Source organism: Myodes glareolus, chromosome 11 (genome assembly GCF_982192425.1).
Source record: "Myodes glareolus chromosome 11, mMyoGla1.1, whole genome shotgun sequence".
Lineage (NCBI taxonomy): Eukaryota > Metazoa > Chordata > Mammalia > Rodentia > Cricetidae > Myodes > Myodes glareolus.
This window is the reverse complement of record NC_142036.1, coordinates 53,513,203-53,531,893: the sequence shown is the minus strand read 5'-3', so window position 1 is coordinate 53,531,893 and position 18,691 is coordinate 53,513,203. Positions and strand designations below refer to the sequence as shown.

General features: G+C 43.0%; 1 protein-coding gene across 2 annotated transcripts; it reads right to left on the bottom strand.

The window, feature by feature from the left end:
- Positions 1 to 875: 875 nt before the first annotated feature.
- On the bottom strand, positions 876 to 17,417 carry LOC125387939 (dehydrogenase/reductase SDR family member 7-like). 2 transcript variants are annotated; one of them, XM_048415790.3, is made up of 7 exons: positions 17,253 to 17,416; positions 13,182 to 13,334; positions 10,602 to 10,708; positions 9,711 to 9,950; positions 5,775 to 5,897; positions 4,934 to 5,152; positions 876 to 2,831 (listed from the first exon to the last, which is right to left on the bottom strand). In XM_048415790.3, exons 1-7 carry the CDS (start codon positions 17,374 to 17,376, stop codon positions 2,760 to 2,762), a joined length of 1,038 nt encoding a protein of 345 aa, XP_048271747.2. In that variant the 5' UTR covers positions 17,377 to 17,416; the 3' UTR covers positions 876 to 2,759. The 2 variants fall into 2 exon arrangements, with proteins under 2 accessions (XP_048271747.2, XP_048271748.2); XM_048415791.3 differs by lacking the exon at positions 9,711 to 9,950 and having other exon boundaries at positions 17,253 to 17,417.
- Positions 17,418 to 18,691: the final 1,274 nt, after the last annotated feature.

Sequence of the window (18,691 nt, the reverse complement as noted above, 5' to 3'; positions counted from 1 at the left end):
ATACAAAAGAAAGTGACTGGCAAACTGCCAATATAGGGCAGAACTGTCTTTGAAATTTCCTGCTTCATGGAAAAGTCTTCTGTATACTATGACCCTGTAGGCTGAAGAGGGATGCCCCAATGGCACAGAACTCTGGGTGACTGTCCAGGAAGTGAGATGTCTCTGTCAATTCTAGAGTTTTGGAAGTTGCTTACAATGCACTTCCTGTTTACTTAGGTAATATTATATTCTTCTGAAGTCTTTGATGGAGTAGAAGAATTTATAATTATAGTTTTCCTTAGTTGTGATAAAAGATAAAGTAGATATGTTAAAGCTAAAACCTTTTTTATTTAAATAGAAATGGGGAGGTGGTGTGGGAGTCTCCTTTGTATGCTGTGATTACAATTAATGAAGAAAGAAACTGCTTTGGGCCTATAGCAGAGCTATAGGGGAAGAGAGCTAGGTGGGGAAAACTAAATGGAATGCTGGGACAAAAAAAGGTGGAGTCAGAGAGAAGCCATGAAGCCGCCGCTGGAATCAGACATGTTGAAACTTTGCCAATAAGCCACTGCCACATGGCAATACACAGATTCATAGAAATTGGTTAAATTAATATGTAAGTGCTAGCCAATAAGAAGTTAGAGCTAATGGGCCAAGCAATGATTTAATTAATACAGTTTCTGTGTGATTATTTTGGGTCTAAGCTAGCTGGGAGGCCAGGAACCAGTAAGCGGCCTTCCTCTACAATGGACCAAGAAAGGTTGAAATTTAATAATTACGTAAAGTGAAAATCTTTGTGACTATTGTTCTTTGGTGCTGGCTTAAATGAGGTGTCATTTCTGGGAAACAGTACTGAGAAATGAGAAAATATCCACTCAGCCATAAAAAAACAGTGATGAATGATAAGAAACATTTATTTATCCAATATTGAAGATGATGTTGGCATGGAATACATTTGTCTCATTGACCACTTGGAAAAAGTTATTTTTCAAAAACAAAATTTGTTTTTTGGGGGATTAGGTTTATTATCTGGAATTTTCCTTTTTTTCTTCTATTTTAAACTGTCTGTGGTATGTGCCTTTAATCTTAGTACTCAAGAGAGAGAGGCAGAAGCAAGAGGATCACTATGAGTTGGAGGCCAACCTGGTCTATACAGTGGATTCCAGGTCATCCAGAACTACATAGTGAGATTTTCTCTTACTAAGAAAAAAGGAAGGAAGGAAGGGAGGAGGGAGGGAGGGAGGGAAGCAGGGAAGGAAGGAAGGAAGGAAGGAAGGAAGGAAGGAAGGAAGGAAGGAAGGAAGGAAGGAAGGGTTGCGAGCCATAGGATCATTCAGTACTTAATCAGTTTCATTCCACAAGGTCAACCTATCAGAGCCAAGAGCTTTGTTTGGAGGATTAGGCCAGGATACAAGGCATGTTAAAATTATTGCCTTGTGAATAAAGAGGCTGTTTTTTTGCTGTAGATTTCTCTGTAGCTTATCCCCATTTGTTACAAATTTGGAATTTATCTCCCACAGTTCAGCACCATTTTATCTGGGCACAATTTTCCTTATGCATTTGGGGTTTACTGATTATATCCCCTAGCTATGTGTGAAGACAGTCACACAGACAAGAAATCTGCTTCCCATTACCAGGTCTCTGTTCTTTTTTTCAATGTAAACATAGAAATTGGCCTTCCTGCAACTGTCTTTATTGACAGGTATTTGGTCAGTGTTTAGGGTCCAGGAAAAAGTATTCCATTTAAGACATTTCCAGATATCAAAGGACATAGAACTACTACATGCCCAAAGCTATTGAAAGGACATAGAACTACAACATGCCCAAAGCTATTGAGGTATAGCTACTCAGATAGAAAAATATAGGCATGCCCTGGTTTTACCTCACTTATAGATAAGGAAAGCACTGACCCAAAACTAGCCTTGCATTAAAAGATTCCTAACTCCTCACCTCACCTTCACCTCAGCTTACTGATGACTTTAGTTCAGGAGATTTACTGCTTTTGTCTTTCTCTCAGGAAAAATAATTAACAATCTATCCACAGCCCAGAGGAAACAAACCTCCACTGGCACTTCTGCTAGGAGAAAGGAAGGAAGGAAAGGAGGGAGGGAAGGAGGAGAGAGGGAGGGAGGGAGGGAGGAAGAACCACTTATATAAAATCATTCTTTTTTTTGTTTGTTTGTTTTTGAGACAGGGTTTCTCTGTAGCTTTGGAGCCTGTCCTGGAACCAGCTCTTGTAGACCAGGCTGGCCTCAAACTCACAGAGATCAGCCTGCCTCTGCCTCCCGAGTGCTGGGATTAAAGGTGTGCACCACCACCACCTGGCAAAATCATTCCATTATAGTACTATTTGATATGTTCATGATAATTCTATACATAAAACAAATGTTTTTAATTTATCCAAGAAAAAGAGTTGATCTGGGGAAGAAAAGACCGTAATCTTTGAAATCACTATTTTACTTGTTTTGAAACCCAAAGCAAAGTGTTCTATATGATGTTTATCTTTTATAGATAAATGCTCTGTAAATATCACAAAATGGCCTTGTCATGCCCCTTTCTGACAGACTGTACACCGGAAACAACCCTGCTTGGTCCCTGTCTCCCTCTGATAGTCAGTCTCTTCGATGTCTTCTTCCTCTGCCATGAAGCACTGACAATATTAACTGGTATCAAGAACAGTTGTATGAACAGTCTGCTAATTTCCCCTAACTGTTCAAACTGGGAATGATGTGGCATGATGTTCGGTTATATATTAGTCCATTTCTGTGCTTGTAGGAAAATCAGTTTTTCATCTCACCAATTTGATAGCTAAAAGTGCTTGGTCTCATATGATGATTGGCATCTAAATAATTCTGTAGAGAAATGGAGAAAAAACAGGCATGTTAGGTAGCTATGCTGTATGAGAACCCACTCTCCCTAGAACTACCAGAGCCCTGGGGAAAAACCATTAACCCATTTTAAGAGTGATGCATCCATGGCCTCATATCAGGCTCTGCCTCTTTAACGGAGGTTCAGCATGGGAACAAATGTTTGGAGGATAAACCATATCTAAATCATATCAGGCCGCATGCTGGAAGGAATTGAAACCAAGATAATGAAACAATATGACACTCCCCTCTTCTTGTCATCATTCATAAGGGTCACAACAGAGAAACAACCGAAGCACCTGTGTTTGCTTGGAATGGAGAATAAAGGGACAGCAGCCCTGACACACTCCGGGCTGTGCTTCAGCAGTGCCTCTGCCCTTCTGTTCTTACCTAACGCCCATAACAACCCATGACTTGCTATCGCATCTCCTACCCATTGTGTGGATGAGCCACTTAAGTCAGAGGGGCGACCTGCTTAAAGCCATGGGACTGTAGCTTTAGGCCTGCTTTTTGAACCCAGATCTTCCAGCACCAGGTCCAGCTCTGACCCAGGGTACCGAGCTTCCTCTTTCCCTCCCAGGGCTGCTCCAGGATTTAAAACATAGGCATCTTTCCATGAAGTCTGTCTTAGAACCATCTCATATCACCAAGACCCAGAATGACTCATGACATTTCAACCTCTACATTTTAGGACACTATATAAATGTTTTATAATATTAATGTCCTTGAGCACTTTGTTAAAGTTTTCTCTTGACTCTCCCTTGCCTGATTCATTTTTACAACATAGAAAGGTAGAAGTAATTGACTATTTAAAAAATAGAGAAGCCTGCTTAATTACTGGTGGATTACATACTCTGTCAATTGTGGCCTTATTTCAGACTGCTATTTATGTATCTGGTTTTTTGTTGTTGCTGTTGTTGTTGTTGTTGTTGTTGTTGTTTTTCTGTTTGCTTTGCTTTGTTTTAGATGGATTTCTTTATTAAGTAACCCTGGCTATACAGGAACTCACGACCCACTATATAGAACAAACTAGTTTACATGGATCAGGCTGGCTTCAAATTCACAGAGATCCATCCCAAGTGCTGGAATTAAAGGGATGTACCACCATACCCAGCTAAGATTTTTAGTGGTTTGCAACAAGTGCTGGAGAGCTAGCTTGACAGTTAAGAGCCTTTGCTGCTCTTCCAGAGAACCTGTGTTTGGATCCTAGCGCCTAAATCGGGAGACCCACAGCCATTCCCGGGGTTCTGACACTCTCTTCTGGCCTTCACAGGCATGTAACAAATACACACACACACACACACACACACACACAAATATACAAACATATAAACTTTAAAAAATCTTTAAAAATGCTTGTATCAAAGCATACAGAGGGAACAATGAAAACAACCCACGATAGCCTTTCTTATGTATAACTGCAATAAGCCTAACTCATTACATTCACTGTGATGCGTATTCATAAAACTCTTTTCTTTTTTTTTAAAGTAACAGTTCCTATTCCCCTCTCAGTGTTGCAGGCATGCTGTGGAAAGAAGGGGCAGTTAGCCCTGTTCCCTACACGTCTGACATGAGCAGAATGCTTCAAGGCTGAGACGGGAAGAACAAGGACTGCACAGTGTGTGTGTGTGTGTGTGTGTGTGTGTGTGTGTGTGTGTGTGTGTGTGAACTGTCTTAGTGTAGTGGGCTGTTCTGAAAGTGGGAAACTCAGGTCTGAGGGCACCTCTCCTGGGAGAAGAGATAGGGAGGGAAAGGTATCCCTTCGAGTAAGTGATGACTGAGCCAAGACGGGGAGACTGTGTATGGGAGGGAGTGGAAACGGACGTTTTCTGAGACTTACTTTCTGAAGCAGTAAGTATACAAGAAAGCAGGGCGGCCTTTGCTTGCCAGGCGGAACCCTGTGGACACCTAGACCGGGGGCAACTGACGGAAAACCATGTGTGCGGATAGAATGCTCGTATGTGGTTTGGGTATTTGTATTGTGAGCTGGTCTGGAGGTTAGTTAAAAACTATTCTAAAGCCTTTGAAGACTTTGTGTTTTCATGCAAGATGAATACACACTGTTAGAAACAAAGGAAGTCACTTACCATATCAACATCAAAGTTTTTAATGATTTTCTTCCACATCGTCCTTGAAAATAACCAGTCCCGGAGCGGCATATACTGCCACAGATAGAGCCCAAACAAGGCAGGCTGATTAGCCATCCAGACTTCATTCAAATCATTGGCCATGGAGATCAGCACCAGCCGGACACAGCGGCTCGTTTCCATCTTGGAAACACCCCGCGCTGTATTATCCCCTGTAGTCTAAAAGGTCAAAATAAAATGAATGCTGGAGATTTATCAAGCTATTTTTACAGAAATGTTGTGTTAAGAAGGAGCCAAAGGCTGGGTGCCAGTGGGGCCCATGCAGTCTGGAGCCTTACACCTGGTACAAGTCTCTTACTGGCATTAGCAGGAGTCATGGGTTTCCATGACATCCCACCACCCCTCACAGCAATCACAGCCAGGCTGGTTGAGATTGTGCTGGCGAATCAAAAGATCGAAGCTTTCTATTTCCTTTACTATGGTGCCTAATGGTTGTTATTACCTCAAAAGGCACATGAAAACCCCACAGAAATGAAGTCCCACCCACCTGTGGTGAGACAGAAGAAGATAAAAGGGATTTTGTTACCAACTAAGGAGTTATTGCACAACAGTGGGTGGACAGGGTGGCCAGCTTTAGAACCGATACTGTGCAATTTTATTAGTATTAGAAAAACTGGTCACCGAACATTGCCAGCTAAATTTAGAACGTCTCATAACAATTGGGGATTAAGTTATGCGGCTAATTAGTAAGCACTTCTGACAGAAACCATAGCCTCTATGATTCAACACTGTGGAATAAGAAGTAAAACATTCCAACTGTTTTTCAACCGAAAACATTTACCTTAGTGACTACTGAAGTCAAACAATTCTTGTAAATATTCGAATGCACAGGTCCTGGGCTAATGGAAGACACCGTTATACCCGGGTAGTTAAAAAGTTCACTTTGGAGGGTATTTAAAAACCCCTAATAGGCAATAAAAGGAAAATGAAAAGAAAAAGGAAATTAGACACAGATACAGGTCTCATTTCATTGTCTCATGACTCGAGGAACTGTGTTCTAAAATGCTTGAATAAAGGACAGATAGCATACACACAGGCCACAGGCTATAACAGCAAAAGCGGTACTCTCAGATCTTGCCAGACACCAGGGGTTCAGTGGATGCTAGCAGTAGCCTTTGGCATCATTGCTTCTATGGCAGACCAATACTGAGCAGGCACCAGACTTTTCTCTGAAGACCCCTGTTTCTACCTCCTCATAACAATCTTCATTTCCCCACTCCCAAAATGTTTATGTTTTACAGAGGACCTCAGGTAGGAGTAGAGGGGCATCTCTTCATTTACTGGATAGATTTTTTTAAATATTTATTTATTTATTATGTATACAATATTCTGTCTGTGTGTACGTCTGCAGGCCAGAAGAGGGCACCAGACCTCATTACAGATTGTTGTGAGCCACCATGTGGTTGCTGGGAATTACTCAGGACCTTTGGAAGAGCAGGCAATGCTCTTAACCACTGAGCCATCTCTCCAGCCCCTGGATAGATTTTTTTTAAATGAGGCTTTAAAAAAAGGAGTGGAACTTTACAATAACTACCATAGATAAATCCAATCCATTTTTTAATTATGTATTATCATTTTTACTGATTAATTAATTTCCATGAAGTAAATTTTGCCTGATGGATAATGCATAGCTAGTCACAATTACAATGTGATTGTCTTTGGACTGACTTTTAAAAGAAGCTAGACCAGGAATAAACCCACTATTAGTATTTTGCTATATGAACATAATACCCAATTGCCCTCTAAATTTATATCTTTAGGGGCTAGAGAGATGGTTCAGTGGTTAAGGGTACTAGCTACTCTTCCAGAAGATCCTGGTTGGATTCCCAGCACCCACATGGTACCTCACAACCATCTATAACTTCAGTCCAAAGACTCTGGCACCCTCTTTTGGCCTCTGCAAGCACCAGACACACACCTGGTCCATAGACATACATTCAGGCAAAACACACCAATACATATTTTGGGGTGTTTTGGTTTTGTTTTAGTTTTGTTTATTTGTTTTGGATTTTCCAAGACAGGGTTTTATTGTGTAGCCTTGGCTGTCCTGGAACTAGCTCTGTAGACCAAGCTGGCCTCAGACTCACAGAGATTCACCTACTTCTGACTTCCAAGTGTTGGGATTAAAGGTGTGTGCCACCACCATCCAGCCCAATGCACATTTTTTTGGTGTGTGTGTGTGTGTGTATATATTCATAGATAGGTACAGCTCTCAAAACTTATCAGAGAAGTTTCTTTGTAAACAACAAATTGGAGTTAGTGAGAAAGAAAGAAAGAAAGAAAGAAAGAAAGAAAGAAAGAAAGAAAGAAGGAAAGAAAGAAAGGGAAAGAAGGAGGGAGGGAGGGAAGCAGAGAGGGAGGGAAGCAGGGAGGGAGGGAAGCAGGGAGGGAGGGAAGGAGGGAGGGAGAGAAAGAGGGGGAGAAAGAAAGAAGAAAGGAAAGAAAAAGAAAGAAAGAGATAGAGAGGGAGGGAGGGAGGGAGGGAAGGAGGAAGGAAGAAGAAAGGAAGGAAGGAAGAAAGGAAGGAAGGAAGGAAGGAAGGAAGGAAGGAAGGAAGGAAGGAAGGAAGGAAGGAAGGAAAGCACAGAAAACTGGGGAGAGTGAAAATGACCTTGGAGGAGTCTCTGGGAGAAATGGGGACTACATATGATGAGAATACATTTGTGTGCATAGATGAAATTCTTTTTTTTTAAAGAAAACTTGATACAAATATTATATTGTAAAAAAGAATAGCTAGCTTCCAGACTTAACGATACTGGAGACTGTAAACCAACTATGAATAACCAGCAATCTGGTTTTCCTCACGTTTCTAAGGTAGGAAATATTCCCGGACGGCAGTTTTAACACCAGGCCAGCTAATGAAATGCCTAAGTTGTTGACTCAGGATGTTTGGGAAAGCACGTTCTGGAGAACACAAGCAGCAGTTGGGGTTGCGGGTGCAGGTGGGGGGCGGGACGGCGTGGGGGGGTTGCAGGCGGGGGCGGGGTGCAGGCGGGGCGGGGCAGCAGGGGTGCGAGTTGGAGAACTCAGCTTGATGTTCAGAGAGACTGGGCCCTGGCTTATAGATTCCCATCGAATTGATGGGTTTCTCAGCACTGGTTACTTTAACTGTTGCTGTGTTGTTGGATTCAAAGTGTGGGCTATGCGACCTTCTGTGGGTGGCCTTGACAGTTCAGGGCCAGCTTCCTTGTGGTTCGGTAAGTGAAGCGAAGTCGGAAAAGGTTTCAAGAGGTTCTGTTTTCTTAAGATGTTTGCAAGTGTCTGCTTTCCAAGGTTAAAGGGAAGGCGCTTTTAGCTGAAGCCAGCAGAAGTACAAAGGCGTAGGTCATTAACTATACTGAACACGAACTCCTAGCCCATTCGATTTCTCTTTGCCAAAAGTGCTTCCATATCTGATTCAGCAACATTAAAAGCTTTGAGCTCCCTATACCACACAGCTCAGGGATGGTGAAGGGTCCTGCAGTCAGAGACTGATGACCCAAGGGTGGACCTAAACAAAATGTGAGGGTAGGGAAAACTCCCCTACTTTTAGCCTCTCCTGGTCTGTAGCAAAAGGAAGGGACACCAATCTGCCAAGCCTGGAGCACTGAACCCTCTCTTTGGCTTAACCACACCAGGGATGGTGTATAAACTCCAGTGATTAAAGTCACTCTCAAACTTCCTGGGAACTGAGAAGGAAACCTGCTTTTCACAAGCCTACTGACCTCAATGTTCAACTAAATTGCTGCTCTAAGTAACAAAATCGTAAATCTCTCTCTACGGGAGGTTGATTGACAGTCCTTGACTAAATCTGAGGAGAGCTTCTGAACTGCAGCCCTTCATCACAATGCACCTGTCCACACCGAACAGGCAGAGGAAGGTCCTATTAGACCTCACCTCCAATTTCTACAGGACTATGGTGATCTGAACCACTGCCTCATACAATTCTGATAGTAATATATTCCATTAAAACTTACTTTCCAGCCATGTGCGCTGACCTATGCCTGTAATCCCAGCACTTGGGAGCTGAAGGCAGAAGGACCAGTAGTTTAAGGCCAGCTTCAGATACATAGAGTTTAAGGCTAACATGTGCTGAACGAGATCATGACTCAGTAACAAATAGGAGGGGGAGGGATTTACTTTCAATAGGATGAGTTAAATTTAATGTTTCCTCAATCGCTGACCTTATTATGTCTTTAGCTTTACTCTTAAACCAGCATAAGAATCATTCTGTTTTAATATTTATTACTGCTAAGGTGAAACAGGTCAGGTTTTTCTCCTAGTCTTTGCCTTGATCAAATTTTTCTTCTTTCCAGGAAACCAGAATGGAGTTCACGTTTCCCTAGGAGGAATATGGAGTCCAGGATCAATCGTTCAGTAGTCATGCATCCAGAATGAGACCCGCTAAGAGAGAGTTGCCTCACAGTTAGACTTGAAAATATGGCGGAGAAAGAGCTCAGGCAATAGGCCGTATATGCCTGCTAGAGCAGAAATACTCTATCTTCCCAGGATTCACCTCAGAGTGCAGCATCATGCAGGCACACATTGGAAATCTGCTGAGCAATAAGCACGAGCAGCTCAAATATTTTTGATCATTTACTGGTGCATTCCTCTCAAAGTTCTTCTCTTTATGTGGCCCTTTAGTGCCACACCTCCCTGGCTGACCTCATCCACTGATGGACAAATCCCCCTTACGCATCGTGGGCAATGCTAAAGGAGTTGGGTTCAGGAGCCTTACCCGAAGAGCGTGCTTGCTGGCCACGTACGCACTGCAAAGGGGCACGGGTAAAATTCCCCCAATGCTATTCATAACCACGATCTTTCCTTGCTTTCTCTTCATCATGTGAGGTAGAACACAATTGGTCAAGGACACTGTCCCTAGGTAGTTCACCTCTAGTATCTCTTTGACGATATCCATGTTGGTATCAAACACAAAGGAACAATGCACTTTTCCACCATTGTTGATCAGAATATCGATCTAGTTAAATCAAATCAGAAAGAGGACTTTTTAGAGATGGTCTTGGAATGAACTGATGGAACTCCGAGCAAAGAGTGTTATTATTCTGGCGAATCAGTAAAGCCACGTTACCTTTCTAAAACCAACAACAGAAAATAAAATAAAAAGCCAGGTGTGGTGACTCAAGCCTTAAATCCCAGTACTTAGGAGGCAGAGGCAGGCAGAGCTCTGTGAGTTCAAGGCCATCCTTGTCTACACAGTGTGTTCCAGGACAGTCAGAGCTGTATACTAAGATCCTGTCTTGAAACAAAACGAAAGACAAGCAAACAAAACAAGAAGGAAAAAAAAATCAACACAATTCACCTATTCAGTTTAAGTAATAATATTTCACAAGATAGAGCAAGATTCATAAATATCAAAGTTGTGGTGAATGCTTAGCTCTTTTGCCTACAGTAGGAACTGAAAATTTAAAAGGTAAGAAAAATACTAATGACCGAAGTCCAAGATCCAGCGGTCCAGAGGTTCAAGTGGCAGACCTGCCCTGCTAATGCATCCCATGGGCCTGAATCTCTGTGAATGACACCACAGACAAGAATCTCTTCAGCAGTTTTAACAAAGCTGGGGGAAAGCCATATAATGAATACTCTATCAACAAAACCTGCTGCTACTTACCCTACCAAACTCCTGGAGAACAGTTCTCGTAGCCATGTCATGGGAACTTCTGGCAGTCAGGTCAAGGGGCAAAACCAGTATGTCTTTTTCTTTTACGTTGCCATTCTCTAGATTAAAACACATCAACACTTTGGTGAGAAAGCCGTGCAACAATGCAATTAAGTTCTTTCCTGTTCTCCAGGTCTATCCCTGAACCTCCTAAAAAGAATGAACTTGTAAGAGAACTCTGGCAAAATAAAGAGTATCCTACAGCAAAAAAACAAAACAAAACAAAAACAAAAACCACCAGAGCATATTTAGAAGTATAGAGTATGTTTGTTTTGAAATATGCTCACCAAGTACCATTGCTATGCTTCTGTCTTCTTTGGTCTGGCAGCTGAACCCAGAACTTCATACCAGGCAAGAGGCACTTTACCACAGTGCTAAATTCCCACCCCACCCTGTTGCTTAGTTGCGCTTTCACACCGTTCCAAAGCCAGTGAGTTACATTCAGATCAGGTAGACGTTCAGAGCCCCTCTGCCTAATCACATGTAACACAGAGAAACTGAGACGTGGATGTGGTTATGTAGCAGAATTAGAGACTGAACCTAGAGCCTCCCTCACGCTAGGCGAGTGTTCCACCACAGAACAACCTCCCAAGCCTTTAAGGAAGTGATCAAAGAAGCACGGAGGTTAGACTTCCCGGACAGATGCCAGTCCGTGTTCTGGTCCCTTCCCCCCAAGCCCCACCCAAGGCAGGAGTCACATCCTGTACACAAAGCCACTCCAAGGAGAACAGACTGGAGAGTGTGTGGAGCATGGGACCAGCTGCCTGCTCACAGATATGCCCCTGGCATGAAGAGAGAAGTTTCCACATGGAATAAAGTTCTATTAGACATCTGTCACATGATCTGTGGTCAGCACCGGCCTACTTGATAGGAAAGATGAGAGATTCCATCTTTAAGATTCTGTCCCTTTCCCTGCATCTAACGGAGTGAACTTTAGAGGCCCTGGGAAAGAGATACCCCATATTTTATCTGTCTTAGTTGGGTTTCTATTGCTGTGAAGAGGCACCATGACTGAGGCAACTTTTATAAAGGAAAACATTTAATTGGGAGGATTGAAGTTCAGATGTTCAGTCCGTTACCGTGATGGAGGAACCCGGCAGCATGAGGCAGACGTGCTGGAGGGGTAGCCGACAGTTCTACATCTTGCACAGGCAATGAGAAGTGGTCTGTCTCCCTGGGTGTGACTTGAGCATAGGAGACCTCAAAGCCCACTTCCACAGTAACACACTTCCTCCAACAAGGCCACATCTACTCCAACAAGGCCACACCACCTAATAGCGCACTTTGTTTAGGAGCCATTTTCTTTCAAACCACCGCATCATCTTTTTTACCCTTGTGTGTTTGCTTCTTTTCTTTTAATCACTATAAATTTAGTACTTTCAATATTTTCTTTGTTATTTTATTTTGGAAGAGCAGAGTATCTATCTTTTTTAATTTATTTTTATTTTATGTGCATTGGTGTTTTGCCTACATTTATGTCTCTATGAGGGTGTCAAATCCACTTTAAGGTGGATTACAAACAATTATGAGCTGCCATGTGATTGCTGGAATTGAACCTGGGTCCTCTGGAAGAATAGCCAGTACTCCTAACTACTGAGCTATCTCTTCAACCTCAATATTTCATTTTTGTAAAAATAAGCATTATATTTTCTTTGGATTCCTCTTCTTGAATTTACCTAATTCTGCCATTTATATATCTTTTTAAAATAATACTGCCATATATAAGATCAGGAACAGAAAAGCAAAAGACAGCATCAAGAGTAAGAATCTCAGCAAGGAAACTGAGATGCTGACAAAAACTGAGATAAATGTCAAAAAATGAATGTCTGTTAAGCCAAGAAAAAGCACATTGAGGAAAAAAATCTCAATAGACTAGGTCAAGTGGAAGAAAGAATCTGAGGAATAAAAGCAAAGGTGGGGACAGAACCACATTCAAACCTCAGTGTAAAAATACACAACATCCAAAATGATCGAGAATTTGTGGGGGAGAAGAAAGGTCTGAGATTAAAAAAAAAATTAATGATATAAAAAAATCTATTCAGCCAGGCAGTGGTAGTGCACCTTTAATCCCAGCACTTGCAAGGCGGCGGCAGGCAGATCTCTGTGAATTCAATGCCAGCCTGGTCTACAAAGAGAGTTCCAGGACAGCCAGGACTGTTACACAGAGAAACCAAGTCTCAAAAAAGAAAAAGGAAAGAGAGAGAAAGAAAATTATTCAATGAAATAGAGAGAGAGAGACTCCCCATGTATTGGATAAAAGAGACAATCTGTTCTTCCCCTCAAGCAAGTTCTAAGTCATTTGATCCTGAACAAGCATGGAGAGAACTGGCCGTCCTACCTAAGGTGGAAATCTGTGCAAAACCGAGAGAAGGGCAGCCAAAAAGAAGGGAACTCCAAGCAAGCACAGCTGCTTAAGAGGTAAGAGAAGGCGGAGCAGGGCGAAGGAAGCCCAGGAGTCAGCGCGAGCTGCACAGGGCAGTCCCACCTCCCCTCACCTCTAGGAAGCACGGCTGCTGTAGGGAATGGACTCACCCAGGCATCTTCTCTTCACCCGCTCCAGCTCCTGTGCCCTTCGGGCTGACAGCACCAGCAACACCCCAAGTTTAGATAACTGGACAGCCAGCTCCTCACCAATGCCACTGGATGCTCCCGTCACCCACACCACCTTGCCAGTCAGCACCTGTTCTGCAGAGAAAGGAGGAGAGTTGTCAGGAATAAGTGTGGGATAGTGATACATATCAAAGAGAAGCAAAACATAAATGAAGAATAAATAAACTAGCCGGGTGGGCTAGTGCCTTCCTTTAACCTCGGCACTCGGGAGGCAGAAGCATTTGGACCTCTGTGAGTTTGAGGCCAGCTGGGTCTACATAGTGAGTTCCAGAATAGCCAGGGCTATGTATGGACAAAACCCATCTCAAAAAACAAAAACAAGCCAAAAAGAATAAATAACCTTTAAACCATGTCATTAAACAAGACAACCTATTATGCATAACTTAAAGTTTCAAATCTCCTACAATTTCTTAAAAAAACACGTTTGTTTTCTACCCATCCAATATTTATATATGTCAAAATTCTTGGTAAATTTTCCAGACTTTATTCTGACTCTGATAGTTTCATTTGACTAAAACTGTTTATCTACTTATCTATGTATTTTATAAAGAAAATTAAAGTTGCGAAGTAGAAACCAATTGCCTGAATTCGATTGTCTTACCCTTTAAAGGGGAGATTCAGATTAAATGATTGGGTTTCAACCAGTTTTCAGTTCTATGAGTCCAATTTTTTTTTTTTTTTTTGTGGTGGAGTTGTTGGTAAGGTTCTGGATTTACCACATTCTGGTCAATGGTATGCTATGATCATCCTGCACTTAAATGTAGAATTTTCTTATTTTGTTACTCGTATCCAATGTCTTCCAGGTAATATCATATTATATCATATTACAAACACACTCCACCTAATGTGGGTGCTGTCATCTTAGAAGGATGTAGTAAAAGATGCGTTGTATAAGGTAGAAATGTGAACCGTGGTCCCCAAGCCTCTCCGTCCCTATAAAGACTGCTCAAATAATACAGTGGCCACACAGAAGGCGGGAAGTGATACTGGGGAAGATGATCACCAGGGTCCTTCTGAAACTTAGCCCAGAGCTGCAGTGATGCGGAAGCAAAGCTTTTGTGTCCAGCTCTAAGAGAAATGTGGAGTAAAGCCTTTGTGTCTGGCTTTGAGAGAAATGTTTCAGCCAAGCCTTTGCTATGTCTGGGTTAATCAGTAGAGGCCAAGAAATTGTTTTGAGACCATTTAAACCACGAAGAATTGTTTCTCTGGAGACTCTGCACTTGGTGCTACATGGGAGCATGAAGTTCACCGAACTTGGTACTGAGACATACCAGGCAGACCTGGACTTCTCACTTTTGATTATGACTTGCCTTAAGTTTGTGTGGGTTTTCTGTTCTCACGGGCAACAAAAGCAAGGTGAATTTGATGTTGAAGCCTTTCCCAGCCTCAATGAACCTTATACATATTTGAAAAAACTAGAGTGAAGTAGGTGGGTGTTAGCCTTTTCCAAGAAGGTTGTACCCCTCTACTCCTTTGGAAAATGAAGGTTTAGCATCTTGGCGGGCCTCTCTCTCTACCCCAGCACCTGCAATGCAACATCAAACAATACACGGTGGTGTGAAGTTCTTGTCTTTAAAAAAATCAGAGTGATGAGTGCACGGGCTGCAGCTCAGCTAGGAGAATTCTTGACGAGCACTGTCCGAGGCCCTGATGTCAAGCCCGGCACTTTATAAGCTGACTGCGGTGGCACACACCTACCATCCCGGCACTCCAGGTGAAGGCAGGAGGACCAGAAACTCAAAGACTATCCTCCCCAGATGCGTAACAAGTCCGAGGTTAAGCTGATACCCTGCTAACCTGGCTTGGAAAAGAAAAAGAAAACAAGGAAACAAACTTCTCCGTAAGACTCAGGGACTGTCAAGAAGAAAAGGCAAAAAGAATCTAAGAACCAGAGGCTGACGAGAACCTGAACAGAAACTGTTGTCTTTGTGAGGCAGAGCCTCCTGGCTCAGGCACTCACAGCTGCTGAGGCAGACTGCACACCAGCCGGACAACGAATCAGTCAACAGTAGAGCCAGGGGAATCTCACCATGTGAGATTCAGGCTTGGGGGATGCAGAAACTCTTCCCAGAAGGCTTCAGAGAGGCAGACAAGAAGGCTGTCACTAGAGAGGGCACACTGAGAGCCTGGGGTCGAGGGTGGGAGAGTGTTGGACTTTTCATTGTTTATCCTAGAATTTTGTGGTTTTGCCTTTATTCATTTTTAAGGAGACAGGCAACAATATAACCTACAGAAAGGAAGGTTTTTTTTGCCCATATTCCAGGCTATGCTGCTTTAGGTGTCTGTGTCTGATTTGTGTTCCTCCTGTTGTTTTCCTCAGCCTTCATCCCACCCTGAGTTTCTTAAGACATTTTCCCCCTAAAGCTGCCCGCTATGAAATTTTAATTCCACGAATACATGATATAGTCACCTATATGCTGTACATAGAAGTATGCTTTCATATATCTAGTTGGATGAAACTTACTCTTTTGTCAATAAAGGTTTAAGAATGACTAACTCTCAAGATTGAGTTAAATCTTAAAGGCTATTAACATTGTTTGGCTCTTTTCAAAATGACTTATGCCACTATATCTGATAAAAACTAATTCATTTTGACTGATCTTGTAACTGCTGATCAACAATTTTTCTTTTGGATTTTATTTTGAGTTGGAAGACCTTTGTAGAACTGCATAATAAAAATATTGATTTTGTTTCATTCTCCAAGTCCAAGTTTACACAAAACCCACCCAACATGAAACATCTGTGAGTCTTTGGCAGCCAAAATTATTATTTGAAAAATTAATCAAAAGAAGGTTCTAGTATCAAATGAGAAGGTGATGTCAGGTATTTTCCGTTGAAAGAGAAAGTCCACCAAGCCCAGCCATCTGCTCCCCTAGGTTTCTCTGTGCACTGGCTGCTAAGTCTGCACAAGTTATGCGAGGAAAGAGAGAGAGAGAGAGAGAGAGAGAGAGAGAGAGAGAGAGAGAGAGGAAGAAGAAGAAGGAGGAGGAGGAGGAAGAAGAAGGAAAGGAGAGAAAAGAGAGGAGAGGAGAGAAGAGGAGAGGAGAGGAGAGAAGAGGAAAGAAAAAAAAACATCGAGTAGTAAGAATTTGGTCTGTAGGGGTGAGTTTTGCAGAGAAGAAGGAAGATAAGAATGTATTATAGACCTTTTATGCCCCACTACCAGAACCTCCAGCCAATTTTCACCCATAGAAAACATTGTTTGCTGTGCCATCACTTCCAAACAAATGTCACAACACACTTTGGATTCTGTCCTGAAAATTTGGCCTGGGAGCATTTCATTTCATTCCCTGGAATGTCATTCCCCTGTCTGCAAAGCATCGCCAGCCACACTTGCTTCTAGAGTTGTGCTGAACCAAAAGGAGTTCAGGGGTTGTGAAACACCCGATATAGGTGTTTAGCTCACAGGTATAAGTCCCATCGAATATGAAGCAAGACACGGACCAAAAGGTGACAAATGGAATCCCCACTAGTGTGCAAAAAAATCATGTTACTTCAAAGAAAAAAAAAACCTGCCTGGGTCCTTTATGTTGATCTTCTAGACTCAAGAAGAGCCAAAGAATGGGCTAAGATACCACTTCAAAATTTCACAGAGTGAGGAGCCTAGGATAAACACTTTTGAAATGAAGAGGTACTGAGTCTTTGTCCAAGGAGGCAGCTTAGCATGGCAGTGTTCAGTGCTCCACAAAGTGTCTGATACTGCTTTGGATAGCTGGGAATCCAGTTAGCAAGGTCTTAAGAATGTTTTCTCTAGGGAGCAGTTTGGCAACCTCTAGCGAACTTTCCCAAAGGCGAAAACTTTCCATCTTTAGGTCAGAACGGGTCATAAAAACGCCAAACTGTTCCCTTTGCTCAGTCTCTGCCTCCCTCACCCTGACCTGGCAAAGCCCAGGCTGGCAACACTGGGACTTCCACAACCAGGGGTGGCCCAGGAGGAGGCAGACCCAGCAGAAGTCTCCCACTTTGAAGCTGAAGATCACAGAAGGGCCTCACCTGGACTACGACCCAGCCACTCAGCCCACAGCAGCGTCAGGTCACAATCGGTGTGCAAGAAGTTCAGCAGCCACAAGGCTAGCAGCAGGGCGCACAATGCCCACAGCCAGAATTCCCCGCTCATCGCAGCGAGTGGAAGATAGCTCTGAGGACAGCTGGCTGCAGAGTCTAAGTATTTATGGCCTGGGCTCTGGCTCCGCCCAGAGAGCACGGTAGGCGGGTGGGAGGGGTGAGTGTTCCTGGAACGCCAGGTGCACACTACTGGCTAGGTCCTAGACTGCAGGCACCCCGTATGGATCTAGGAATGAGGGATGCTGGCTCCAAGCAAGCACGGACCCTGACTGGACTTCAAAAGAAATGTTGCAACGGGAACAAAAAAAAAAAAAAAAAGAGGTATGGGGGAGAGTGACTTTAAGTGCTTACTGTTACTATCACTGGCTTAGTGATAGACAGTTGTCAACATCACTTTAAGAGTTTTAAGAGTTGTTTTGCCAGTGAGTTCTTTTCAAGGCTTTGACTGTATTTTGGTAGAAGACAAATCTCCAAAGTTTAAAGGCCCAGAGCCCTCCTCTCTCCTCATTCCCCTGCCCCTGCAGGAGACAGAACCTAGGACTCTGTCAGAAATGGGTAAGTGCTCCAATGCTCCCAGCAGCCCCCACCCCACAAGAAACATTTTATTAATGAGATGAACTGGGAAAAAAATACGTTATTCAGGGAAATAAATGTGTTGCTAGAAGCCATTTCTTTTTCTATCTTCAGGATCTTAAAAATATGCTGTGCCTTCTATATGTGATGTGATCATTGCACTCGTGAATTCTTTGTAGCTCTAGTTACTTACGTAAGAGCTGTATGAAATAACTCAAGAGGGCAGTCAGCATTCCAGAAGGCAGTGGGTTATTAAAAACTACAACAATCAACCAAACAACAAACCCCCAGAATACGGAAGGGAGACAGACGACCCCAGTGTTAGGTTAGCTGGAGGAGGGAGTTGGGTTTGGGTATGATCAAGATACAAGGGCTCCCCTGGATCTTTCAAAGCCAATGTAATTTCCCCCACTGGAGCCCAGGGTACAAGAAACAGGGAGGCCTGAAATAGTGGGGTTCCTGGCTTACTGCAGTGCTAGCTCTTCTGTTACTAGTAACAAATTAGCCCAAGTCAGGAAAGGAAAAAGCAACCTCCCTGTTGCAGAGAGAGGTACACGTGAGCAGAGGAAAGACAGGTCAGGGCAGTGAGAGTGAAACTCAGAATTCTCTGCCTCCAGGAACCTCTAAACCCGTTGTGAGGCCAAGACTTGTTATGCAAATTAAGTGCTCAAATAACTTCCTCTCTCTTAGATTAGCACCAAAAATCTTCAGGGCATTCTTTATCAAGGGCTGCTAAATCCTGGGAACCGGAGTCAGGGTCTAACTGAGACCAGTACTTAAATCTTGGAGGACTG